The sequence below is a fragment of the Halichoerus grypus genome, chromosome 11 (assembly GCF_964656455.1).
Source record: "Halichoerus grypus chromosome 11, mHalGry1.hap1.1, whole genome shotgun sequence".
NCBI lineage: Eukaryota > Metazoa > Chordata > Mammalia > Carnivora > Phocidae > Halichoerus > Halichoerus grypus.
Window position 1 is genome coordinate 38,796,119 of NC_135722.1, and position 26,677 is coordinate 38,822,795.

General features: G+C 48.6%; 2 protein-coding genes and 1 long non-coding RNA gene across 6 annotated transcripts; all 3 read left to right on the plus strand.

The window, feature by feature from the left end:
• Positions 1 to 992: 992 nt before the first annotated feature.
• Positions 993 to 5,181, plus strand: LOC118548326 (serum amyloid A-2 protein-like). 2 transcript variants are annotated; one of them, XM_036112154.2, is made up of 4 exons: positions 993 to 1,120; positions 1,822 to 1,916; positions 4,483 to 4,621; positions 4,886 to 5,181. In XM_036112154.2, exons 2-4 carry the CDS (start codon positions 1,826 to 1,828, stop codon positions 5,046 to 5,048), a joined length of 393 nt encoding a protein of 130 aa, XP_035968047.2. In that variant the 5' UTR covers positions 993 to 1,120; positions 1,822 to 1,825; the 3' UTR covers positions 5,049 to 5,181. The 2 variants fall into 2 exon arrangements, with proteins under 2 accessions (XP_035968047.2, XP_035968048.2); XM_036112155.2 differs by having other exon boundaries at positions 1,086 to 1,120; positions 1,825 to 1,916.
• Positions 5,182 to 6,197: 1,016 nt separating this feature from the next.
• On the plus strand, positions 6,198 to 12,084 carry LOC144379434 (uncharacterized). Of its 3 annotated transcripts, none has more exons than XR_013442404.1 (3): positions 6,198 to 6,430; positions 10,059 to 10,155; positions 10,833 to 11,150. It is a non-coding gene; the product is annotated as an uncharacterized LOC144379434 (long non-coding RNA). The 3 variants fall into 3 exon arrangements; XR_013442403.1 differs by lacking the exon at positions 10,059 to 10,155 and adding an exon at positions 11,825 to 12,084 and having other exon boundaries at positions 6,205 to 6,430; positions 10,833 to 11,054; XR_013442402.1 differs by lacking the exon at positions 10,059 to 10,155.
• A 6,375-nt stretch (positions 12,085 to 18,459) lies between these two features.
• Positions 18,460 to 22,596, plus strand: LOC118545196 (serum amyloid A-2 protein-like). Its single transcript, XM_036107304.2, has 4 exons — positions 18,460 to 18,524; positions 19,228 to 19,322; positions 21,895 to 22,033; positions 22,301 to 22,596. Exons 2-4 carry the CDS (start codon positions 19,232 to 19,234, stop codon positions 22,461 to 22,463), a joined length of 393 nt encoding a protein of 130 aa, XP_035963197.2. The 5' UTR covers positions 18,460 to 18,524; positions 19,228 to 19,231; the 3' UTR covers positions 22,464 to 22,596.
• Positions 22,597 to 26,677: the final 4,081 nt, after the last annotated feature.

A 26,677-nucleotide genomic window follows, 5' to 3' on the forward strand; every position in this document is an offset into this window, starting at 1 on the left:
TTTTTCTTGTCTCCAGGATGCACCCCAGGCAATACCCCTGAGCCAGCACTCCCTGGGCTGGGCCGTCCTGGCCCTACTTCCTTAGGCTTCCAGCCCGGGGCCCCACTGTGACACGGACCAGGTCATCCTCTGGACCCCCCATCATTGCTGCCACATCACACACGCACCATCCTCTCTTCTCCAGGGAAATCCGATGACCTCTAAACTTCCCCTTTCACAAACAGGGGCAGGGAAGGGGTAGGTGAGTGGACGAGGGCCTCCACCCCACTGATACCGTCTGCATGCAATTTCCTCCCACCATAATCCTCCTAAACTCACATAGTAAAGCCCAGTCCTGCTTTTCCAGCTGAAACAGCTGTTCCGTATGTTCTTGCGGGGCATCCAACTTTCTCCTGAATCTTCTATTCTCATAATTTAGCAGCCAGTGGGCGATTTCCTGATCATTTTTAGGATGTATCATTTCTCCGTGACACTGTAGCAAATGTCTACAAAGAAATTCAATGTTCCTGGACCAGCGTGTCCTCCATTAAAGCCTGCCATTAGGAGCTGCCCCAGCAACTGATCATGAATACACTCCAGTCTGAAGGACTCCCTTTTCCAGCATCCAGGCCACCCCACTGGGTGCTGGAAGCTTTATTTTCCTGGTTGTTGGTCCTTCCTGTCCTCCTGCTCCCTGGGGTCCCAGCTTTATCCTTATCTCTTCCTTCAATGGAGACGGCTCTTCCATTGGCCTTCTATACTCTCATTCTTTAGACAATCAAATCCCTTTTTAATATTGATTACTCTTCACACCCATTGTCAATAGATTACTGTGTGATAAAGGAAACCTTTCCTCACCAAGAGTGAGACTGAAAACAGGCAGAAAACCCCACGTTTGCTACATTCCCAGAAGCTGCCAGATTGCACAACCTGGGAAATTAGATGGGCACCAAGAAAGAGCCTGATGTTCTGGATGCTGGCCAAGGGGAATTTCCCAAATCTCAGTGTTTTGCTTCAAACCTGGCTTCCCCTTCATTCCCCGAGCAAAGCGTCAGTATATATACTGTGGGCACCCCTAGCAGGCAGGAGGGGCAGGCAGCTCAGCTTCGCCAGGAGCCTCCTTGGGAAGCAACAGCCAAAGGTGAGGTACTAGAACTTTCTGACACGATTTCTCTTTGCAGACTCCTGTTCCCCACAGCATTCCTGCGCTGTGTCCCAGCTCTCTGCTTCCTTCCTGCACCTCCTAGCCTGATAATTAGGATTCAGCAGATGTGAATACTCTCTGGGACTGGGATTTAGTCGTGCACTTCCTCGGTGAGAGTTCAGGGATGGCTAGAGCAGGCATTCTGCAAAGCTTTGTGCACTGTTTCACTCATCTCCTTCGACAGACTGGTGTATGGTCACAAGATGCCCAGATGCCTCTTTGGAAGCTTTCTGTACGGTGGGTGTCAGGGCTCTCGGGTGATGCCTGAAAGGGAAAGTGGTTTCTATTAGAAGCCCAGTGCATTCTCTCATACTGGGATTCCAATGAGGCAAGTGGAAATGGACACGTGGACCCTCTGGAATTCTCTCTAAGTATCTACGTATCACCTGCCTAATATAGGTATACGCACTGTCTACTTCTTTCTACATATACATACATACACATATATGTACATACACGGGTATATATGTACACATATGTGTGTGTGTGTGTATGTGTGTGTAGATCTCCAGATATAGATACTATTGAGTGTGGCTTAGTTTTGGAATACAAGAACGGGTCAACATTACTCCCCGAAAAAACCAATCCAAACCAAAACTAAACACCTATCATCTTTGTGTGTGTCTTTGGCTCTGCAGCAGGATGAAGCTTTTCCTGGGCATCCTCTTGTGCTCCCTGGTCCTGGGCGTCAGCAGCCATAGGTGGTTAGACTTCCTCAGGGAAGCTGGTCAAGGTAAGGCCCAAAGCATGGGGGTCAGGGGGAGGCCACACCTGGCCTCCCTCCAGGATTCCCCAGAGCAGAGGCCACATCCACACAGGGCAAAGGCCGCAAGTGGCACGCAAAGAAGCATGGTTTTCAAGATAGCAGTTTCCCAGGCTTTCTATTTATTTATTTTTTAACTGAACTCTATCTGACATATAACAGCATATATATTTAAGGTGTATGTCATGTTAGTTTGATGCATTCATATATTTAATCTGATTGCCATTGTAGCTATAAGTAGTACCTCTATCTTGTTACATAATTTCCCTTTCCTTTTAGTCATTGAAATACTTAAGTCCTAGGCTATAGCACGTTTGATGATTATGATACAATATTGTTTGGTGCTCATTATACTGTGCCTTAGGTCTCTAGGGCTTACTTACTACGTGTGGCTTTTCCCCTTAAACCACAGGTGTCCTATCCTTCCACCCCTGGCTTTTCTGGGCGGCAGCGCACTCTTCCATGGGGATCCCCAGGCTGGAGGTCACATAAAGTTTGGGCCTCAACTAGCAGCAGGAGCAGGAAGAGATAGATGTGGGGTCCAGGGTGCCCGCTCCCTTCTCACAAGTGGGACTCGAGTGCCGCCTAGTGGGAAGTCAGGGACAGCTCTTGGCTGGGTCTCAGGCAGCCAGGAAGAGGTGCCTCAAACTTGTGCACTTAGTCATCCCATCCAAGATTAACGGAGCTTGGCCCGTGCTAGGCACTGTTCTAAGAGCTTTACGTGGATGAATGAATTGGTTTTCATCCTCAGGTTTTAATCTCTAATCCTGCGATGTGGGCACCATCATCCCTTAACAGAGAACCCGAGGCACAAAGAGATGAAGAGTCTGACAAAGTCCTCAAGCAGAGCAGGGTTTACCCCAGTGGTGGAGCTCCCCAGACTTTGCTAGGACAGGACTGTCCTGCCTCCCAGAGCAGAGAGCGCATGGCCCACTGCGGGGTTTGGGAACACACAACCCTCTTGTTTATCTGAGTAAATGGCAGATAGTCAGGCTGTGGGAGAGGCGGAAGGCCACTCTGCAGAGCTCCTCTCCCCTCAATAAAAGGCACAAGGATTCCGTGATGGTGGTTCTGCGGGCCTGAGACCTGGCTGGGCAGGAGAGCAAGAGACATGCGCCTCAGTAGTCAGACTCAGCGGCAAGATTTGTGTATTTCACAAAATCATTTCTTTTTCTTTTTCTTTTTCTGTGAGAGTCACTGATTACTGTTTTAAGAGTTTGCTGTCAATCCTTTCTAAATTCTCACAGGCACCACTACAAATGTGTTTGCATTTTTAGGTCAAGGTTTCTCAAAGGGTTGTTCTAGGACCGCGTGCATGAGAATCGCCTGGGGTTTGGGGTGCTTTGTGAAGTACAGATGCCAGGTGCACACACACCCCTCTGCTGAATCATCATTTCGGGGCTGAGCCTGAAATCTGGCCTTTACCAAGCACCCCAGTGGCTTTTTGTGCCCACTCCAGCTTGGGAACCACTGCCTCCAGTTTTGCCCCCACAAGGGACCAGTATGTCAGGCATTTTGGAAGGACTTCCTAAGCAAGGGGCCTCCAGCCATCTATTTAAATCAGTAACTTGGAGGGAGTAAGTACAGTAAGAATGCTCTTTCGAAACACCAGAAATAATAAAACCATAAAATGGAGATAAGAGATTGCATGGATATTAAACTAGGATTACAACTTGACAGTAGATTTTTCTCTTTTGCTTATTAAGCTACTTTTTGAAAGTTTTCATTTTATTGTAGCCTGATCAGATTCCTTCAATCAGGAACTCTCTGATCTTCCTCTGAGCTTAGTCCCTTTACTGTTTTCGTCCCAGCCTTCCTAAGGCCCAGAGAAGTGATAGCATAGTGAGCACCTACAACCTTCTAGAAGTTATACGTGTATTTTCTCAGTTTGTCTGCATAACCACTGTGTGGAGGGCAATACTCTTCAGTTTACTGGGGAGAACGCTGAACTTTAGAGCTGGGGGTAGTTGCCCTTTTTCTGCATTTGAGGACCCCGTTTCTGTGAAGCTCTCTTGGGGGAATTCACCTTTATCACCTGATGATTGAGTTCTGACAGTCTCCTGGTGCCACACATGCCCCAGACATTCGGATATACACAGAACTGAGTTGTCTTCACGCTGCCCACAGCGCTGAATCGCTCCCCTTACTAGGTTGGGAGCCCTCTGGGTCAGCAGCCTCCCTCAGACTTGCCTTTGTCCTCACGCCCCAGTCAGAGGGTTCCCTGCCCTTTCCAGGTAGAGGTTCATTGCACAACGAAGTGTCCCTTAAAGACCATCCCCCTCTTGTTCATACACATCACACACAGCCAAAAACCAAGTAGCAACAGTATTTAGAATGATATCAAAGAAAATCAAACTTGCACCCGGTGTGATTCTCCTAACATTAAGCCAGGGGAGTGAAAAGTAAAGGAATATGTATCTCAGCCAGTATTATCTCAAAGGTTTTTGTCAAAAGGCTGAAATCTTAGAATCATTGGGAGGAAAACTTTTCTCTATTTTGCCAAGAGATGATCACTTTCATTTTCTTTCCTTTCCAGGGACTAGAGACATGCTGAGAGCTTACTCTGACATGAGAGAAGCCAATTACAAAAATTCCGACAAATACTTCCATGCCCGGGGGAACTATGATGCTGCACAAAGGGGCCCTGGGGGTGCCTGGGCTGCTAAAGTGATCAGGTAACATAGCCCCTGGGGATGGAGGGATGGGATGAGCTGAGCATGCCAAGCTGTGATTTCCACCCTCCCCCATGGGTGCTGGTTATCCAGCACAAGGGGATCTGCCAGGCTGAGTTGGGCTGTACCCAGAAATGATCAGTGTTTTAGCGTCTCTAAACTTGGCCTCTTGTAGATTCATTAGTTTCTTGGAAAGAGGAGAGATAGGAAGGGTGGAGGTGTTCATCAGCCCCTGATTAATCTGTTACCTGCTTTCCTCCATTCCAGTGATGCCAGAGAGAATTCTCAGAGACTCACAGACCTTTTTAGGTATGGAAACAGTGGCCACGGAGTGGAGGACTCAAAGGCTGACCAGGCTGCCAATGAATGGGGCCGGAGTGGCAAAGACCCCAACCACTTCCGACCCCCTGGCCTGCCTGACAAGTACTGAGCTTCCTCTTTGTTCTGCCCTCAGGAGTTGGGCTGTGAGTGCCCTAGGGCAGGGACACCCAGTCACTGAGTTCTCTGTCCCCGGAGGCTGGTGGAGGGCACCTAATAGATGTCTAATAAATGCTTGAAGAGATTGACTGTTGAAAAATGTCTGTTACTCACTCTTGGATGTAAGGACTGCTCATTGTTCCCCAGGGGAGAAGTATGGACACCCCCATGTGGGTGGAGCCCGGGCCCCCAGGTTTGGGTGTAGGGGGACCACCTCTGCATGACACAGGACCGATGCCCCGCAGCCACCCCTCCCCGATCAGACCCGCTCCCCTGTCCAGGCCCCTCTGGTTGCACTGGTGCTATTTCCAGGTCCTTCCGTGTCCAGGCCCCTCAATGCCATCCGTGGGGTCCTGTTACCTTCTCTGTCTTCAGCGTCTGGTTCCCTTTGTTTTGCTCCTCGGTGATGTCTGTCCCTGGGGGCAGGGGACCCAGCTGTGGGAGGACGGGACTGTGGCATCCAGCTCCATCCTCTGCCACCTTGATCTTCTGTTGTTTTCTCAGCACTTCCAAATCCAATGAAAACCAATTTCTGTCCCTGCCATCTGAGAAATGCGTCCAAGGCAGTTTTTCTCCACCTATTTCACTGCCTTACTTCAAGCCTAAGTGAAGCCGTGATGCCACCTCACTGGTGATTCTCTCCTCACGGCTTCTGCTCCTTAACCGATCAAAACCGGGGAAGCGGTGGTGAGGAGCGAGCAGGGTAGAGAAGCCCCCTCTGTCATTTGGGGTCCAGTCAGGGGACAGAAACCAGGTAGTCGTTTGAGACGGGAAATTCTAACAGAAGGAATGATTAGCTGGGACATGATTAAACACTAAGGGGTACAGGATACACAAAGCTGAGATGTGGATCTTGTTGGAAAGTGTGTGGCCCGTTGGATGGCCCGTAGAGATTGCTGGGTGTCCCAAGCCTGTGACCACAAACAAGGACTCCCCCCACTGAGGTGGCAGGAGGACACTTGGCAGGAAACTCCGAAGGCGGGCGGTGAACTGGGAATGTAGCTGGGGCTGCCGAGGCTCCCCGGGAGGCAGCCCACATGGGGTGAGGGGAACACGCTGTCCGGGTGCCCGAGGCTAGTGTGCAAGGGGCGGTGCTCTGGACTGAACTGTGTCCCCGCCTCTCATTCGAATGTTGAAGCCCCACCTCCCAATGTGGCTGCCTACTGGATTAAGGAAGTAATGGAGGTTCAGAGAAGTCCTAAGTGAGGAACCTGGTCTGATAGGATCAGCGTCTTTACGATATCGGATACTAGAGATTTTGCTCCTTCCTCTCGGCCCTGTGAGGACACAGCTAGAAGGTGTCCATCTGCAAGCCAAGAAGAGACATCCCACCAGGTACCAGATGAGTTTGCGCCTTGATCTTGGGACTTCCCACCTCCCAGAAAGGGGAGAACTACATTTGTGGGGTTTGAGTCACTCCGTCGGTGGTATAGGGTTAGTCACCCACGTAACACAGGCAGAGCGCCGCAGAACACCCTGGAAACCCAGGGAAGGGTCACAGAAATCGTCGAGAACCTTCAGTGGGATACCATGGAAACGCCCTGGTTTGTGAGTGCCTCTGGGGGTCCTGCACTTGAGAAGAGCACCACAGGAGCCAGAAGGAGAGCAGGCTCCCCGGACCTGGGGGAGAGGTCTTTCTTCCCGCTCGTCCCTCCGGCGCCCTCTACTGGCCAAGCTTAGCGCCGCGCTCAGCGGGCCCCAGGGCAATGTTGGCAGGGTCCTACTGCGGGGTCAGAAACAGGGCGAGCTCAAATACACAGATTGACCACTGGCCTATGACTCCGCTCCGAAAAAGAAATTGAGGAGAACTCCTAAGGGAAGAAGGGTAATGATACGATTTTATAGAGGAAAGACAAATTGCATTTGTTTGTTAAGGGGGAAATAAAAGTGGGGATATAAAATGCTTAGCCACAAGAGCACTTAGAGTTGCTATCAGAAAGCACTGAGAGCAGTGCAGGTGAGGGGTGTGCCGTGCTTGAGGCTTGGTCTGAGAGGAGGGAGCCTGTGCCACAGAAGGCAGGGCAGAGAAACAGGTGCGGGGCCCAGTATGGCCACTGGCTGGTGAGAGGAGGCCCCGGGCCCCGGGGGGACTAGCGCGCAGTGTGGTACCGTCTGAACTGACCTAAGGTGAGCGTATGGGCTGTTATTAACACTGTTTGACCTTGACCCACGCCTTCCTCAACGTTCTCCCTTTCTTTATGTAGATCTGACTTCCCACCCCTACCATTTTCCTTCTTTCTAAATAACTTCTAACATTTTGTGCCAGGCACCCGTATGCCAACAGAGTCCCTCCGCTTTTCTTCTGAGAAAGTCTTTATTTCACATTCATTTTGTAGGACAGTTACACAGGGCACAGAATTTATGATGGAGGGTGTTCTCTCCAAACCCTTTAACTATCTCACTCCACCGTCTTCGTGCTTGCACACACTGAAGGGAGAGTAGGGGGGAAGAGCAGCTGCCCAAAGTCAAGGGGAAGCAAGAGGGGCTGGGATCGGGCCAACGGGGGGGGGGGTGAACCCCAAAGGGAGCAGAAGCATCTGGTCTGAAGGAAGAAAGCTGAAGAGAGTGGGGCCGGCACTTGAGATGGAGGACAGGGCCCTGCAGGAAGCCAGGTGTACCTACTGTGGTGCCCCCAACCCTGGCCCTCCCCACACCCCACTGTGTTTGCCCCTTTACCGGTCTGTCTTTAGGGCGAGTAGGTCGGAGACCCAAGGGCAGGAAGCAGGTCTCTCTTACTGTATGTGTCGGCCTTGTATCCTCAGTACCTGTCATAGCAGGTCACAAATAGCAGTTGCTTAATGAATATTTGTTGAATGAATGAATGATGCAGAAGAAGTATTGTTCAAAAGCTGACAGACCCGGGAGTGGGCTTGGGATTGTAGTAGGTACAGGTGTTTGGTCCAGGGCTTGATCGGGAGAACGTGGTAATGAGGCGCTTTGGGTGACTATGTAATCTACATCAAAATCTCCGCTAAGATACTGGGAAAACTGACAACATTTTACCTTATCATAGAATATATATTTAACTTTCTCTAGGAGTGCCTTGTACTCTCTTGCATAGAAATGGAAATTAGAAACCTCAAGTGTAAATAAACTATTAGTCATTACGGTTTCTGAGGAGAAACCTTGGGAGAAAGCAATAAATATCTGACCTTCCAGAGAGCCATGCCGACTATCAGAGGGTCAAGTTAGCAGAGAGAGCTCTGTGAGAGCAGAGGAGGGGAAAAAGCTACACTGCATTTCTCTGAGTCCAAGCATCCATGGACTGAAAGAAGCATTATTATGTCTCTACCACCAAGACAAGAGTGCTGCAAATTAAGTTAGGATATAATATTTTCTTATCACTCAGCATTTTTATTTTACACTTAATGAAAGAGATATTAGGACCTACTTAGCCACACATTTTTATCTTATATCAATCTTGTGTATAAACAAAACAGGAAAAGCATACACAAAACAAATTTATTTAAGTATTTCTAAAATAATGACAATATTTTATGAATGCTGCCTGGTCATTACTGAATGTAAGACATGTCCTAATTTCAGAAAATCATACTAAAAAGTGTATATCTTAGGGGTGACAGGGTGGCGCAGTCGTTATGCGTCTGCCTTCGGCTCAGGTCATGATCCCGGGGTCCTGGGATCGAGCCCCGCATCGGGCTCCCTGCTCGGCAGGAAGCCTGCTTCTCCCTCTCCCACTCCCCCTGCTTGTGTTCCCTCTCTCGCTGTGTCTCTCTCTGTGAAATAAATAAATAAAATCTTTAAAAAAAGAATGTGTATCTTAGAAATAATGGAATATGCTATTACAATGTAAACTTATACAGGTCCCCTCTCATTATATTTCCCAGGAAGAAATAATGGGCTTTGAGCTATTGTTCATCACCAGGTGTGCCGGCAGTGCTCCTGAGGCTACGTTGAGCTTCACCCCGGCACCCCCAGATGTGCAGGGCCTCCCCAGAGAGGAGCAGGTGCCCCCACGGCTGCCCCTGACAGTGGCCCATGTTCCAAGCCCCGTCTCTGGATAAGGTGTCGCCCCACCTGGCGCAGCCCCTGCCTCTCCCCCAACCTCAGTGTCTCTCTAGTAGATGCCCAGAGTGCCCGAGGGCCCCTTCTCTTCCTGCCCGGGCCTCTTCTACAGGGTCCAGAGGGGGGATGTGACCAGGCGGGGCTGATGGCACAGGCCTGCCCTGCGACCTCGTCGTCAGCCCTGGGGCTCACGCGATCTGGCTGCTTCTTGGACGCTCTCCCTAGGATGTGGGGTACGGGCAGCCTCTTGGTCCTCAGCTGTGGGACAGGGAAGAACCTCACTCTACAGCCTGCTTTTCAAACTCGGGTGCCAAGGGAGCCCTTTCACAATTCTCTGATTTCCCGAGCTTGGTTTTTGAAATCTCTAGCTAGGGGAACGAAAACTCAGGTCTATTCCGAGAAGTATATGGTGTACACACAGTTCCCGATTTAGGGAGTGCTGTCAAAGCATGCTGTTTAACACATGTTTGCAAAGCCTCCCGTCAATGACCCACTTGTCCCTTGGCTGAAAGAGCTGGGCAAAGTGACAAGAGCTCCAGGCTGGCCAGAGGGCCTTGTACCCAAATGACCTGACATCGGAGGGAGCCGCCCTGCTCAGGGATCTTCCCTGAATCCCCTGCAGGCACCGACTTAGGAATGTCCGAGTAGTCTGACACAGGGCCTTTCAAAACCTCCAACTCACGGCCTTGTCGGGAAAGATCTTGCAAAACTTTTATCCATCCATTCACCCATTCCCCACCTATTGAACGAGCTCCCAGAATGCGGCAGGAACTGAGCCGGGCCCTGGGAACAGAGCAGGTCATGGCACGGAGGACAGCAGTGCTCCTGTCCAGGGAGCACCTCCGCGGGAGAGCCATTATTAAGCTCTGCATGTTTGCTAAAATGGAATTAAATTATATTGTACATTGACTGGTCGGTGTGCTATCCTCCTGCCCAGTTCAGGTGGCAGGTGCATAGCAGATGGCGAAGAATCCAAGGGCTGCATCCCGGCGGACCAGAATTGAATTTCAGGTTCGCCACTGATTTGGTGGCAGGTAAGAGTAGAAACGAGGACAGATGCTCATGAGAAGTTGTTCAGGGACAAAGCAGAGTATCAGATGATAATTCTTATATCCCCGCCTTTGCTTAGGTATTCGTATATGTACATACACTTAGAAAATAGGCCAGAAGCCAAACAGGAAGGTTCTAGGAGGTTCTCCCCGCCCTCCCCCCAATCCAGGCTGATGAAATTTGCACTGCTTTTTCTTTTTCCCTTTATACTTATTTTGTATTTTTCACGTTTTCTTCAGTAAACATGCCCATTCAACTAAGGCTCTTTAGACTTGACTATATTCTAGGCATTATCCTAGGCGCTGGTTGTTAAAGGTGAGAAAACCAACAACCCGGTTCGTGCCCTGATTGGGATTCCAGTGTTGAGATAAGGAGAAGCTGCAAATGTCCAGTCATCATGTGATTTACATGCATGTGCCTTTCTCTGTCATCACACCCCCACAACAGTAATGTGCAAATACATCCATACGCATCAATGGTGCATCCACATCAATGAAGATTATAATGAGATACAAATTGGTCCATGAGTCAGGGTCCCATGTAAAGATATAGAATGGAAGATAAGAGGAAAAGGATGTTGCTGATGTCCAGGTTCCACATTCCATCTGTTAACAATCCTACTCTGACCTTTTCTCTCCCATGTGATTCGGTTTTGTCCTAGGCCTGCCTGTCTTTCAGGGCGAACCAATATTATTCCAGAACTTGGCCTTGAAAACCACAGCCCTGCTGATCTCTTGTGAAGGAAGTTTCCTCAGCGCAAGAAAGAAAAGTTGCCCTCTCCTGCAGCTGCAGGAATCCGATAGGATAATAACAACTGTATGCAGGGAAGTTACTGCCCACAAAGGAGTGTTCTGAAGTAACAACAACGAAAGGGACTTCAGAGGTTGTTACTTCATAGATTGTTACTACGTCCCATGAGAGCAACCCTGTAGCATTTTATTTACTATTTAGACATTAAAGTGTGCCTTTGAAACCAAAACTTTTTTTGATGGAAGCTTTAGACTGGGAACACGGGGAGCCGGATGCTGTAGGGGGAGGAGGGGACGTGGAGCTAGTGGGCGCACTGCTGGTGGGCGTTGGGACCGGCGCCATCCCGGAGGACAGAGTGACACTTCACGGTGACATAAGGATATGCATCCCCAGCAAGCATTCGTTGATACACAAGGCATTCTGCCGATGCCATGTTTTCTGTTCTCATACATGTAACATGACTGCTTCTTGTTGTTGTTTTTAAATTTTTTAAAAAGATTTTATTTATTTATTTGAGGGAGAGACAGAGATAGCGAGAGAGAACACTAGTGGGGAGGAGAGGGAGAAGCAGGCCCCCAGGTGAGCAGGGAGCCCAACACGGGGCTCGATCCCAGGACCCTGGGGTCAGGACCAGAGTTGAAGGCAGACCTTTAACCTACTGAGCCACCCAGGTGCCCCTGGTGTCTTATTTTTAATCATTTTTTCCATTTGGTTCTTTCCGGTATGGAGAAACGTGGTTGGTTTTGGATCAAGTGTTGGGTTACATTATTCAATTCCCTTATTAATTCTAGCAGTTTGTTGATTGTGGGTTTGGGGGTTGATGGTTATGCTATCTGCAAGTGATGACAGTTTTATCTCTGCCTTTCCAATCCCTGTATCTCTTCTTTCTTTTTATATTCCAAGGTATTCTCCATGGTTTCCAGAACGACGATAGAAACAGTGGTGATAGTTGGCAATCTTCGCTCATTCTAGATCCTCAGAGAAATGGATGACACGTTTTCCATTAAATAATAGTTTACTATAACTTAATCTGTACATTTAAGAAAATTACCTTTGATGTTTAGTTTCCTGAAGGATTTTTTTTGAACCATAAATATGTCTTGAGCTTCCTCAAATGATTTTTTTATCTATTGAGATAATATTAGTTATCTTTTTTAGGCCATCAATTGACATAAGATTACTATCTTTTTTACACTGGTTGATATCATAACGTTGATCTCTTTGTGCAATCCAACAATAAACTACAGTCAATAATGAGGCATTCTTAATGCTCAGATTTGATTTGTTAACACTATATTTCATTTTGAATTTTGGTGCCTTTGAAAACAAAATGGGACTATTGTTTTATTTTCTTGTATTCTCTGGTTTTGGGATCAAGATTACTCTAGCTTCTTTAAAATGAGCTGTACAACTTCATTTTCTGTTTTCCACAAAAGTTTGTATAACATAGAATTAACTGTCCCCTAAGATTCTATCAGTTTCCTGAAGAACATCTGACCTCAGAGTAGATCCTAGGGAGGAGAGATTTTATCAAGCATTTCAATTTATCTAATATTTATTGGCCTTCCTAAAGATGACTGTGTCTCCTTGCAACAAAAAAGTATCTCACTTACATAAATACCTTTGTGGTGTTATTTAATCTCAATGAACACATGGTGTGTCTCTGTAAGTTGATTAAATTGAGATCTGAGAAGAGTGAGTCTGTATTAAGCCCAAACTTGAACCAGAAAAGGGGGACCTAGATTAACCTTTGGGGTCTGCAGGGACAGTCTGTCTGCCTCTCTGAACTGGCTCCAACCAGCTCAGAACAATCCTTCGGAAAGGCCTTTAGGCTGAGAAATGCTGCAGCCATTGAAAGGTCGGATGACTATGGGGTTTTGCGTTGTGCTGTGTTGTGTTGTCGTTAGTGATGTTGACTGCGGCCCTGTGGCTTCTGTCAGAGGTCATTGGGTGTACATGCGTGGAATGCGGGTGTCCCCTTACCTGTGAGCCACCAGCAGTCTGCTGAGAGGAGAAACACGGTAGATCTGTTCTCCTAAATGATTGTGTCCAGGTCTGCTAGTTACTAGTGTTGGCCTAGGGGCAGAGGACGAGCCACCAGAGCAGAAACCACCCCCTGCCTCAGCAGGTCGCCTTGCCCTGGAGTTGGGGAGCTACTGCTCCCTGCAGGAGAACCATGGAGGTGAGGTCCTGGTCTCAGGAAGCTCAAAGGAGCTGTGTAAACCGGTCCTTTTCTGATGGATGCTTTCGGCACCCGCGCCCCACCCCTGCCAGGTTTGTTTCCTTGGGAAGAATATATAGCATATGATCAACATCGGAACAAGAATGTAATACTTTCTTCAGTTGTTTGAATGTGTTATTTCTTTTAATCTCCCTGCGTGAATTGAAGGATGGGGGTGAGGAACGCAGCCGTTCTGGTGCTGAAGCTGAGCATGTGTGGCAGCTTCCCATTCCTGGAGCCCTGGCTCGTCTGTGTCTAGAGGCACAAAGAAAAGGATCTGGGGAACTTGGAATTAGAAGGTGGCGTCCCCGGCCCGTGCTGGGAGACGTTTAACAGCTGGCTCTCCGGAAGAAAAAACTAAAGCCCTGACTCACCGTGTTTGTCAGTTTCCGTGGTGTAAAGAGCCCCACCGTGGCTCATTTCCAATGACCAATGCCTTAACAATTGGCTCTCCTGAGCTCCTGTGAGCCAGCTGGGGCACCGCCCCCCCCCAGGACAGTCCACGTTCACAGGGAAGAGACTAGTAGCTACACCTGTGAGTCTAAGCTGAGCGTTTCAAGGATTTCCCAGGAGGAAAGAAAAAAAAAGGAAGCAAAACAGAACTTCTAACTCTTTACAAAAGTGGTAGCTGTTAAGGAAAATCCTCCAGCTTGAGAGAAAAGTGACAGTATATATCCCACAGTGTTTGTGAAGATAGCTAAGCCATATATGATATACTCTGTACTTTGAGCAAATACATCAAATAGGTTATGGAAATGGATCATCAGCGGAATGAATGAGAAAAGGATCACTTTAAAATACAGTTTGATATTGAAAAAGGAACTACAACAAAGAATTAGTGTTCATCAGGGGTTCCTGGCTGGCTCTGTTGGTAGAGCATGGGACTCTTGATCTTGGGATTGTGAGTTTGAGCCCCATGTTGGGTGTAGAGATGACTTAAATAAATAAATAAAATTTAAAAAATTAGTGTTTATCAAAGGATATCATATAAAACTTAAAAAAAAGGCAAGACGTGAACATCTTTGGTGGAGGACATTATTTTGTCTATTCCACTGATACACTCTGTTAAGATTTTCTTGACTTAAGTTTTACAAATTGTATTCTTATGATGCTGGCTATAGTAATTATTTTTAAAACCAGCAATATTGTAAATAGTACATGAATTGTAGCCTCAAAAGATGCCCACAAATGTTCTCACCTGGATACTAAACAAGTAGTTCATATTGAAAAGAGAAATGTGAAGAGTAAGAATAAAAGGAACTCAAGCAGATTGAAATCCAGATAAAGTTTTGTTTAACTCAGTGGGGACCTTTAGATGCAGAAGATGACACGGTCAATATTCCGACTGCTCATGAATCCACGTTGGCCCTTTCTGTTCCCCGTGGTACGTTTTGAGGTCCTCAAGACCTTCTTTCTCCCAGTGCTATCCAGTAGAATTCCAGGGCTTAGGCTGAGGATAACTGCAGGACCTCCTACCTGCTGGGGACGGAGTCCTGCCCAGGTGAGGAGAGAATGTTCCCTCCTCTCTTGCACGGCTGCAAGCACTCCAGCTTGTTTTCTGCATCACAAACACTGTCCTGCCCACAGTTCTAACAAAGGGATCTTCAGAGACACCCAGAAAGAACACTTTCAAACACGTGGAAGAAAGTTGCTGTGTCCTGAAAATTTCAACTGGGATCTTTATTTTGTTTTTTAATTTTTAAAAGATTTTATTGATTTATTTGACAGAGAGAGAGCACAATAGGCAGAACTGCAGGCAGAGGGAGAGGGAGAAGCAGGCTCCCCGCCCAGCAGAGAGCCCAATAAGGGGCTCCATCCAGGACCCCGCGACCATGACCTGAGCCGAAGACAGATGCCCAACCGACTGAGCCACCCGGGAGCCCCTAAACCAGGATCTTTAAAGATAGAACTCTGCTTGGTAATCTTACTTATTAAAGTGTTCATGATGTGTGGCCTCCGTAACAATTTATTAAATAATCTTCCTGTCTCCTGCAATGTATAAAGTACTATGAGTTGTCTTGGCTAAGCCAGAAGAGTTCAGTGTATTAAGTACTTTCCAGGTGCTCAGAACAGACCGGAGCCCCTTTCGGCCTTAATTACCCCATCCCGACAACCGCCCTATGAGGCAGTGTTTTAGGGTCCCAGTCCCAGTTCCAGGGCCTGCGGGGCTCCCCCACACGCATCACCAAGTAGGGTGTGCAAGACTTCCACTCACTTCTGACATCTCTACGCAAAGGTAGCACAGATCCCACTTGTTAAGGATTCAGACCCATGAGACTATCTTTCCCCTTCAGTCCTGCCAGTCAGGTGTCAATCCTAAGCCCCTGCTGTTCTATGTGCTTCTGACCGATCCCAGGCAGATTGGGGGATCCGACCACCTCCTCCTCGGGTTCGATTAATGTGCTAGAACCACTCACAGAACTCGCGGAAGCACTTATTTATAGTTACCGGTTTAATAAAGGATATAAAAGAGGATACAAATCCAGAGCCAGATGAAGAGATACAGAGGGCAAGGTACGGGAAAGGTGAAGGTCACAGGCCCCCAGCCCTCTCAGGCTCGCCACTCTCCTGAGTCTCCATATGTTTACCAGCCGGAAAGGTTCTGCACCCAGTTCTTTAGGGTTTTTATGGAGGCTTCATTGCATAAGGGATTACTTAAATCATTGGCCATTGGTGATTGATTCAACCCTCCAATCCCTGACCTGTCCTTGGAGGTCAGGAGGAGGGAGTGAAAGGTCCCTCTGAGCACATGGTTGGGCCTCCTGGCAATCAGCCCCCATCCTTAGGTGAGGTCCAAAAGTCACCTCTGAACGCAGCTAAAGACACCTTTGTCCCTGTCAACGCTTAGGAAATTCCAAGGGTGTGGGAAGCAGTCACTGTGAAAGACCAAATATATATGAGACATATTTGCATCATTTGAATGACCAAATTTTTCTTTCTTATACATGCGAATCTCACAGGTAGGTAACGTTATTCTTCTCATTTGAAATTCATGAAACTGTTGATCATTCTTTCTGCTGGCCCTCTGAGTCTGGGCCCTAGGCCTCCCATCCTCGCTTGATCACAGTACCCTGTGGGGCGTCTTTTCTAACTTTGGTTTCTGGCTCTTCATAGGCTTGGTGTTCTTCTCATCCACTTAAATTCATTGTAACAGAGAAAAGGGAGGTCTCCAAGGCCTCTCCACAGCCTGGTCACACGGGGCTATTAGAGGAGGGGGACCGTCTCATGTCTTCTGTAAACCAGGTCACTTCTGAGAGGGAAAGGGCTTCTCACTACTAACAAAGTTGGCACAATAGGCCCAACGGACACAGTCTCTGGAATCCAGGACACAGCGACTCATGGCAGACTTCGGGAGATCTCTCCAAGGCCTGGAGATCTGATACCACCTTGCCAACATCTTTCTTTGGCAGGAGACACAAGGGAAATAGCTCCCTGTCCCTACTGTTTATTGTTCTAAGCTTGGCCCTGCAGGGAGCTGAGTGTCTCTTCCAGAAAGAGAGACTACGTGACGGAACAAAGGAAGAGACCGTGCCTTGCTTGCCCAGGTCCCTGTGAGGAGTTCCTCGCACGCGCTCTCTGTAATGTTTCTATCAAAGAAGGGAATGACTGGAATGCTGTCTGAAAGTGGGGAGGGCTTTCCAGCACGGAATGGCCCCAAGGGAGTAAAAGAATTGTCGCAGGATGGGATCACTGGGCCAGGATTTCTGCCCTGGGGAGCCTGGGAGGAGGGGGATGGGCATCACATGGCCTCCCCTGGGAAGCAGCCCCCAAACTCCCTGCCACCACTGGCTCTGGAGGGTTGACACCTGCCCTTCTCCCCACATGTCTACTCCTAGGACCAAGGGAGCCAAAGCAGCTCAGGGTCCCACTCTGGCCAGACCTCAGTGAGCCCACCTTTCCCAGGGAATGATTTGTGTGGGGAATGTCCAAATGCTGCTCAGCGTTGCCCTGGATAAGAACCACAGGGACAGAGGGAACCTTTGACAGTTGTCTGCCCTACACCTGTCATCTCATTTTACCTACAGGAATTCAAATAAGACCCAGCCTCCCCTTTGCAATGTCCTACCCATAACTCCTCTAGTCTTGTAACAAATCAGAAGTCCGCCTCTTGCTTCAGCTCTGGGTTCCTGGTGGAGCACGAGTCCCACCTCCTTCCTGGCTACTACTTAGCATCTTCCAACCTCTGGGCTGTCCAGTCTCCATGATTTGCTTGCATCAGCCCTGGAGGCACTCGTCTTGCATCTGAAATGCCTGCTCATTTTTCTTGTCTCCAGGATGCACCCCCGGCAACACCCCTGAGCCAGCACTCCCTGGGCTGGGCCTTCCTGGCCCTACTTCCTTAGGCTTCCAGCCGGGGGCCCCACTGTGACATGGACCAGGTCAGTCCTCTGGACCCCCCATCACTGCTGCCACATCACACACGCACCATCCTCTCTTCTCCAGGGAAATCTGATGACCTCTAAACTTCCCCTTTCACAAACAGGGGCAGGGAAGGCGTAGGTGAGTGGACGAGGGCCTCCATCCCACTGATACCGTCTGCATGCAATTTCTTCCCACCATAATCCTCCTAAACTCACATAGTAAAGCCCAGTCCTGCTTTTCTAGCTGAAACAGCTATTCCGTATGTTCTTGCGGGGCATCCAACTTTCTCCTGAATCTTCTATTCTCATAATTTAACAGCCAGTGGGCGATTTCCTGATCATTTTTAGGATGTATCATTTCTCCGTGACACTGTAACAAATGTCTACAAAGAAATTCAATGTTCCTGGACCAGCGTGTCCTCCATTAAAGCCTGCCATTAGGAGCTGCCCCAGCAACTGATCATGAATACACTCCAGTCTGAAGGACTCCCTTTTCCAGCGTCCAGGCCACCCCACTGGGTACTGGAAGCTTTATTTTCCTGGTTATTGATCCTTCCTGTCCTTCTCCTGCTCCCTGGGGTCCCAGCTTATCCTTATCTCTTCCTTCAATGGAGACTGCTCTTCCATTGGCCTTCTATGCTCTCATTCTTTAGACAATCAAATCCCTTTTCTAATATTGATTACTCTTCACACCCATTGTCAATAGATTACTGTGTGATGAAGGAACCCTTTCCTCACCAACAGTGAGACTGAAAACAGGTAGAAAACCCCACGTTTGGTACATTCCCAGAAGCTGCCAGATTGCACAACCTGGGAAATTAGATGGGCACCAAGAAAGAGCCTGATGTTCTGGATGCTGGCCAAGGGGAATTTCCCAAATCTCAGTGTTTTGCTTGAAACCTGGCTTCCCCTTCATTCCCCGAGCAAAGCGTCAGTATATATACTGTGGGCACCCCTAGCAGGCAGGAGGGGCAGGCAGCTCAGCTTTGCCAGGAGCCTCCTTGGGAAGCAACAGCCAAAGGTGAGGTACTAGAACTTTCCAACACGATTTCTCTTTGCAGACTCCCGTTCCCCACGGCATTCCTGCGCTGTGTCCCAGCTCTCTGCTTCCTTCCTGCATCTCCTAGCCTGACAATTAGGATTCAGCAGATGTGAATACTCTCTGGGACTGGGATTTAGTCGTGCACTTCCTCGGTGAGAGTTCAGGGATGGCTAGAGCAGGCATTCTGCAAAGCTTTGTGCACTGTTTCACTCATCTCCTTCGACAGACTGGTGTATGGTCACAAGATGCCCAGATGCCTCTTCGGAAGCTTTCTGTACGCTGGGTGTCAGGGCTCACGGGTGATGTCTGAAAGGGAAAGTGGTTTCTATTAAAAGCGCAGTGCAGTCTCTCATACTGGGATTCCAATGAGGCAAGTGGAAACTGACACGTGGACCCTCTGGAATTCTCTCCATGTATCTACGTATCACCTGCCTAATATATGTATACGCACTGTCTACTTCTTTCTACATATACATACATACACATATATGTACACACACGGGTATATATGTACACATGTGTGTGTGTGTGTGTGTGTGTGTGTGTAGATCTCCAGATATAGATACTATTGAGTGTGGCTTAGTTTTGGAATACAAGAACGGGTCAACATTACTCCCCGAAAAAACCAATCCAAACCAAAACTAAACACCTATCATCTTTGTGTGTCTCTTTGGCTCTGCAGCAGGATGAAGCTTTTCCTGGGCATCCTCTTGTGCTCCCTGGTCCTGGGCGTCAGCAGCCAAAGGTGGTTAGACTTCCTCAGGGAAGCTGGTCAAGGTAAGGCCCAAAGCATGGGGGTCAGGGGGAGGCCGCACCTGGCCTCCCTCCAGGATTCCCCAGAGCAGAGGCCACATCCACACAGGGCAAAGGCCGCAAGTGGCACGCGAAGAAGCATGGTTTTCAAGATAGCAGTTTCCCAGGCTTTCTATTTATTTATTTTTTAACTGAACTATATCTGACATATAACATCATATATATTTAAGGTGTATGTCATGTTAATTTGATGCATTCATATATTCAATCTGATTGCCATTGTAGCTATAAGTAGCACCTCTATCATGTTACATAATTTCCCTTTCCTTGTAGTCATTGAAATACTTAAGTTCTAGGCTATAGTACGTTTGAAAATTATGATACAATATTGTTTGGTGCTCATTATACTGTGCCTTAGGTCTCTAGGGCTTACTTACTACGTGTGGCTTTTCCCCTTAAACCACAGGTGTCCTATCCTTCCACCCCTAGCTTTTCTGGGCGGCAGCGCACTCTTCCATGGGGATCCCCAGGCTGGAGGTCACATAAAGTTTGGGCCTCAACTAGCAGCAGGAGCAGGAAGAGATAGATGTGGGGTCCAGGGTGCCGGCTCCCTTCTCACAAGTGGGACTCGAGTGCCGCCTAGTGGGAAGTCAGGGACAGCTCATGGCTGGGTCTCAGGCAGCCAGGAAGAGGTGCCTCAAACTTGTGCACTTAGTCATCCCATCCAAGATTAACGGAGCTTGGCCCGTGCTAGGCACTGTTCTAAGAGCTTTACGTGGATGAATGAACTGGTTTTCATCCTCAGGTTTTAATCTGTAATCCTGCGATGTAGGCACCATCATCCCTTAACAGAGAACCCGAGGCACAAAGAGATGAAGAGTCTGACAAAGTCCTCAAGCAGAGCAGGGTTTACCCCAGTGGTGGAGCTCCCCAGACTTTGCTAGGACAGGACTATCCTGCCTCCCAGAGCAGAGAGCGCATGGCCCACTGAGGGGTTTGGGAACACACAACCCTCTTGTTTATCTGAGTAAATGGCAGATAGTCAGGCTGTGGGAGAGGCGGAAGGCCACTCTGCAGAGCTCCTCTCCCCTCAATAAAAGGCACAAGGATTCCGTGATGGTGGTTCTGCGGGCCTGAGACCTGGCTGGGCAGGAGAGCAAGAGACATGCGCCTCAGTAGTCAGACTCAGCGGCAAGATTTGTGTATTTCACAAAATCATTTCTTTTTCTTTTTCTTTTTCTTTTTCTTTTTCTGTGAGAGTCACTGATTACTGTTTTAAGAGTTTGCTGTCAATCTTTTCTAAATTCTCACAGGCACCACTACAAATCTGTTTCCATTTTTAGGTCAAGGTTTTTCAAAGGGTTGTTCTAGGACCGCCTGCATGAGAATCGCCTGGGGTTTGGGGTGCTTTGTGAAGTGCAGATGCCAGGTGCACACACCCCCCTCTGCTGAATCATCATTTCGGGGCAGAGCCTGAAATCTGGCCTTTACCAAGCACCCCAGTGGCTTTTTGTGCCCACTCCAGCTTGGGAACCACTGCCTCCAGTGTTGCCCCCACAAGGGATCAGTATGTCAGGCATTTTGGAAGGACTTCCTAAGCAAGGGGCCTCCAGCCATCTATTTAAATCTGTAACTTGGAGGGAGTAAGTACAGTAAGAATGCTCTTTCTAAACACCAGAAATAATAAATACATAAAATGGAGATAAGGGATCACATGGATATTAAACTAGGATTACAACTTGACAGTAGATTTTTCTCTTTTGCTTATTAAGTTACTTTTTGAAAGTCTTCATCTTATTGTACCTGATCAGATTCCTTCAATCAGTAACTCTCTGATCTTCCTCTGAGCTTAGTCCCTTTACTGTTTTCGTCCCAGCCTTCCTAAGGCCCAGAGAAGTGATAGCATAGTGAGCACCTACAACCTTCTAGAAGTTATACGTGTATTTTCTCAGTTTGTCTGCATAACCACTGTGTGGAGGGCAATACTCTTCAGTTTACTGGGGAGAACACTGAACTTTAGAGCTGGGGGTAGTTGCCCTTGTTCTGCATTTGATGACCCCGTTTCTGTGAAGCTCTCTTGGGGGAATTCACCTTATCACCTGATGATCGAGTTCTGACACTCTCCTGGTGCCACACATGCCCCAGATTCGGATGTACACAGAAGTGAGTTGTCTTCACGCTGCCCACAGCGCTGAATCTCTCCCCTTGACTAGGTTGGGAGCCCTCTGGGTCAGCAGCCTCCAGCTTTGCCTTTGTCCTCACGCCCCAGTCAGAGGGTTCCCTGCCCTTTCCAGGTAGAGGTTCATTGCACAACGAAGCGTCCCTTAAAGACCATCCCCCTCTTGTTCATACACATCACACACAGCCAAAAACCAAGTAGCAACAGTATTTAGAATGATAACAAAGAGAATCAAACTTGCACCCGGTGTGATTCTCCTAACATTAACCCAGGGGAGTGAAAAGTAAAGGAATATGTATCTCAGCCAGTATTATCTCAAAGGTTTTTGTCAAAAGGCTGAAATCTCAGAATCATTGGCAGGAAAACTTTTCTCTATTTTGCCAAGAGATGATCACTTTCATTTTCTTTCCTTTCCAGGGACTAGAGACATGCTGAGAGCTTACTCTGACATGAGAGAAGCCAATTACAAAAATTCCGACAAATACTTCCATGCCCGGGGGAACTATGAGGCTGCACAAAGGGGCCCTGGGGGGGCCTGGGCTGCTAAAGTGATCAGGTAACATAGCTCCTGGGGATGGAGGGATGGGGTGAGCTGAGCATGCCAAGCTGTGATTTCCACCCTCCCCCATGGGTGCTGGTTACCCAGCACAAGGGGATCTGCCAGGCTGAGTTGGGCTGTACCCAGAAATGATCAGTGTTTTAGCATCTCTAAACTTGGCCTCTTGTAGATTCATTAGTTTCTTGGAAAGAGGAGAGATAGGAAGGGTGGAGGTGTTGTTCATCAGCCCCTGATTAATCTGTTACCTGCTTTCCTCCATTCCAGTGATGCCAGAGAGAATTCTCAGAGAGTCACAGACTTTTTTAGGTATGGAAACAGCGGCCACGGAGTGGAGGACTCAAAGGCTGACCAGGCTGCCAATGAATGGGGCCGGAGTGGCAAAGACCCCAACCACTTCCGACCCCCTGGCCTGCCTGACAAGTACTGAGCTTCCTCTTTGTTCTGCCCTCAGGAGTTGGGCTGTGAGTCCCCTAGGGCAGGGACACCCAGTCACTGAGTTCTCTGTCCCCGGAGGCTGGTGGAGGGCACCTAATAGATGTCTAATAAATGCTTGAAGAGATTGACTGTTGAAAAATGTCTGTTACTCACTCTTGGATGTAAGGACTGCTCATTGTTCCTCAGGGGAGATGTATGGACAGCCTCTGTGGGTGGAGCCCGGGCCCCCAGGTTTGGGTGTAGGGGGACCACCTCAGCATGACACAGGACAGACGCCCCGCACCCACCCCTCCCCGATCAGACCCGCTCCCCTGTCCAGGCCCCTCTGGTTGCACTGGTGCTATTTCCAGGTCCTTCCGTGTCCAGGCCCCTCGCTGCCATCCGTGGGGTCCTGTTACCTTCTCTGTCCTCAGCGTCTGGTTCCCTTTGTTTTGCTCCTCGGTGGTGTCTGTCCTTGGGGGCAGGGGACCCAGCTGTGGGAGGACGGGACTGTGGCATCCAGCTCCATCCTCTGCCACCTTGATCTTCTGTTGTTTTCTCAGCACTTCCAAATCCAATGAAAACCAATTTCTGTCCCTGCCATCTGAGAAATGCGTCCAAGGCAGTTTTTCTCCACCTATTTCACTGCCTTACTTCAAGCCTAAGTGAAGCCGTGATGCCACCTCACTGGTGATTCTCTCCTCACGGCTTCTGCTCCTTAACCGATCAAAACCGGGGAAGCGGTGGTGAGGAGCGAGCAGGGTAGAGAAGCCCCCTCTGTCATTTGGGGTCCAGTCAGGGGACAGAAACCAGGTAGTCGTTTGAGATGGGAAATTCTAACAGAAGGAATGATTAGCTGGGACATGATTAAACACTAAGGGGTACAGGATACACAAAGCTGAGATGTGGATCTTGTTGGAAAGTGTGTGGCCCGTTGGATGGCCCGTAGAGATTGCTGGGTGTCCCAAGCCTGTGACCACAAACAAGGACTCCCCCCACTGAGGTGGCAGGAGGACACTTGGCAGGAAACTCCGAAGGCGGGCAGTGGAACTGGGAATGTAGCTGGGGCTGCCGAGGCTCCCCGGGAGGCAGCCCACATGGGGTCAGGGGAACACGCTGTCCGGGTGCCCGAGGCTAGTGTGCAAGGGGCGGTGCTCTGGACTGAACTGTGTCCCCGCCTCTCATTCATATGTTGAAGCCCCACCTCCCAATGTGGCTGCCTACTGGGTTAAGGACGTAATGGAGGTTCAGAGAAGTCCTAAGTGAGGAACCTGGTCTGATAGGATCAGCGTCTTTACGATCTCGGATACTAGAGATTTTGCTCCTTCCTCTCGGCCCTGTGAGGACACAGCTAGAAGGTGTCCATCTGCAAGCCAAGAAGAGACATCCCACCAGGTACCAGATGAGTTTGCGCCTTGATCTTGGACTTCCCACCTCCCAGAAAGGGGAGAACTACATTTGTGGGGTTTGAGTCACTCCGTCGGTGGTATAGGGTTAGTCACCCACGTAACACAGGCAGAGCGCCGCAGAACACCCTGGAAACCCAGGGAAGGGTCACAGAAATCGTCGAGAACCTTCAGTGGGATACCATGGAAACGCCCTGGTTTGTGAGTGCCTCTGGGGGTCCTGCACTTGAGAAGAGCACCACAGGAGCCAGAAGGAGAGCAGGCTCCCCGGACCTGGGGGAGAGGTCTTTCTTCCCGCTCGTCCCTCCGGCGCCCTCTACTGGCCAAGCTTAGCGCCGCGCTCAGCGGGCCCCAGGGCAATGTTGGCAGGGTCCTACTGCGGGGTCAGAAACAGGGCGAGCTCAAATACACAGATTGACCACTGGCCTATGACTCCGCTCCGAAAAAGAAATTGAGGAGAACTCCTAAGGGAAGAAGGGTAATGATACGATTTTATAGAGGAAAGACAAATTGCATTTGTTTGTTAAGGGGGAAATAAAAGTGGGGATATAAAATGCTTAGCCACGAGAGCACTTAGAGTTGCTATCAGAAAGCACTGAGAGCAGTGCAGGTGAGGGGTGTGCCGTGCTTGAGGCTTGGTCTGAGAGGAGGGAGCCTGTGCCACAGAAGGCAGGGCAGAGAAACAGGTGCGGGGCCCAGTATGGCCACTGGCTGGTGAGAGGAGGCTCCGGGCCCCGGGGGGACTAGCGCGCAGTGTGGTACCGTCTGAACTGACCTAAGGTGAGCGTATGGGCTGTTATTAACACTGTTTGACCTTGACCCACGCCTTCCTCAACGTTCTCCCTTTCTTTATGTAGATCTGACTTCCCACCCCTACCATTTTCCTTCTTTCTAAATAACTTCTAACATTTTGTGCCAGGCACCCGTATGCCAACAGAGTCCCTCTGCTTTTCTTCTGAGAAAGTCTTTATTTCGCATTCATTTTGTAGGACAGTTACACAGGGTACAGAATTTATGATGGAGGGTGTTCTTTCCAAACCCTTTAACTATCTCACTCCACCGTCTTCGTGCTTGCACACACTGAAGGGAGAGTAGGGGGGAAGAGCAGCTGCCCAAAGTCAAGGGGAAGCAAGAGGGGCTGGGATCGGGCCAACGGGGGCGGTGAACTCCAAAGGGAGCAGAAGCATCCGGTCTGAAGGAAGAAAGCTGAAGAGAGTGGGGCCGGCACTTGAGATGGAGGACAGGGCCCTGCAGGAAGCCAGGTGTACCTACTGTGGTGCCCCCAACCCTGGCCCTCCCCACACCCCACTGTGTTTGCCCCTTTACCGGTCTGTCTTTAGGGCGAGTAGGTCGGAGACCCAAGGGCAGGAAGCAGGTCTCTCTTACTGTATGTGTCGGCCTTGTATCCTCAGTACCTGTCATAGCAGGTCACAAATAGCAGTTGCTTAATGAATATTTGTTGAATGAATGAATGATGCAGAAGAAGTATTGTTCAAAAGCTGACAGACCCGGGAGGGGGCTTGGGATTGTAGTAGGTACAGGTGTTTGGTCCAGGGCTTGATCGGGAGAACGTGGTAATGAGGCGCTTTGGGTGACTATGTAATCTACATCAAAATCTCCGCTAAGATACTGGGAAAACTGACAACATTTTACCTTATCATAGAATATATATTTAACTTTCTCTAGGAGTGCCTTGTACTCTCTCGCATAGAAATGGAAATTAGAAACCTCAAGTGTAAATAAACTATTAGTCATTACGGTTTCTGAGGAGAAACCTTGGGAGAAAGCAATAAATATCTGACCTTCCAGAGAGCCATGCCGACTATCAGAGGGTCAAGTTAGCAGAGAGAGCTCTGTGAGAGCAGAGGAGGGGAAAAAGCTACACTGCATTTCTCTGAGTCCAAGCATCCATGGACTGAAAGAAGCATTATTATGTCTCTACCACCAAGACAAGAGTGCTGCAAATTAAGTTAGGATATAATATTTTCTTATCACTCAGCATTTTTATTTTACACTTAATGAAAGAGATATTAGGACCTACTTAGCCACACATTTTTATCTTATATCACTCTTGTGTATAAACAAAACAGGAAAAGCATACACAAAACAAATTTATTTAAGTATTTCTAAAATAATGACAATATTTTATGAATGCTGCATTACTGAATTACTGAATGAATGCTGCCTGGTCATTACTGAATTACATGAAGACATGTCCTAATTTCAGAAAATCATATTAAAAAGTGTATTTTTACTGAATTTATGAATGCTGCATTACTGAATTACTGAATGAATGGTGCCTGGTCATTACTGAATTACATGAAGACATGTCCTAATTTCAGAAAATCATACTAAAAAGTGTATATCTTAGGGGTGACTGGGTGGCGCAGTCGTTATGCGTCTGCCTTCGGCTCAGGTCATGATCGGGGTCCTGGGATCGAGCCCCGCATCGGGCTCCCTGCTCGGCAGGAAGCCTGCTTCTCCCTCTCCCACTCCCCCTGCTTGTGTTCCCTCTCTCGCTGTGTCTCTCTCTGTGAAATAAATAAATAAAATCTTTAAAAAAAGAATGTGTATCTTAGAAATAATGGAATATGCTATTACAATGTAAACTTATACAGGTCCCCTCTCATTATATTTCCCAGGAAGAAATAATGGGCTTTGAGCTATTGTTCATCACCAGGTGTGCCGGCAGTGCTCCTGAGGCGAAGTTGAGCTTCACCCCGGCACCCTCAGATGTGCAGGGCCTCCCCAGAGAGGAGCAGGTGCCCCCACGGCTGCCCCTGACAGTGGCCCATGTTCCAAGCCCCGTCTCTGGATAAGG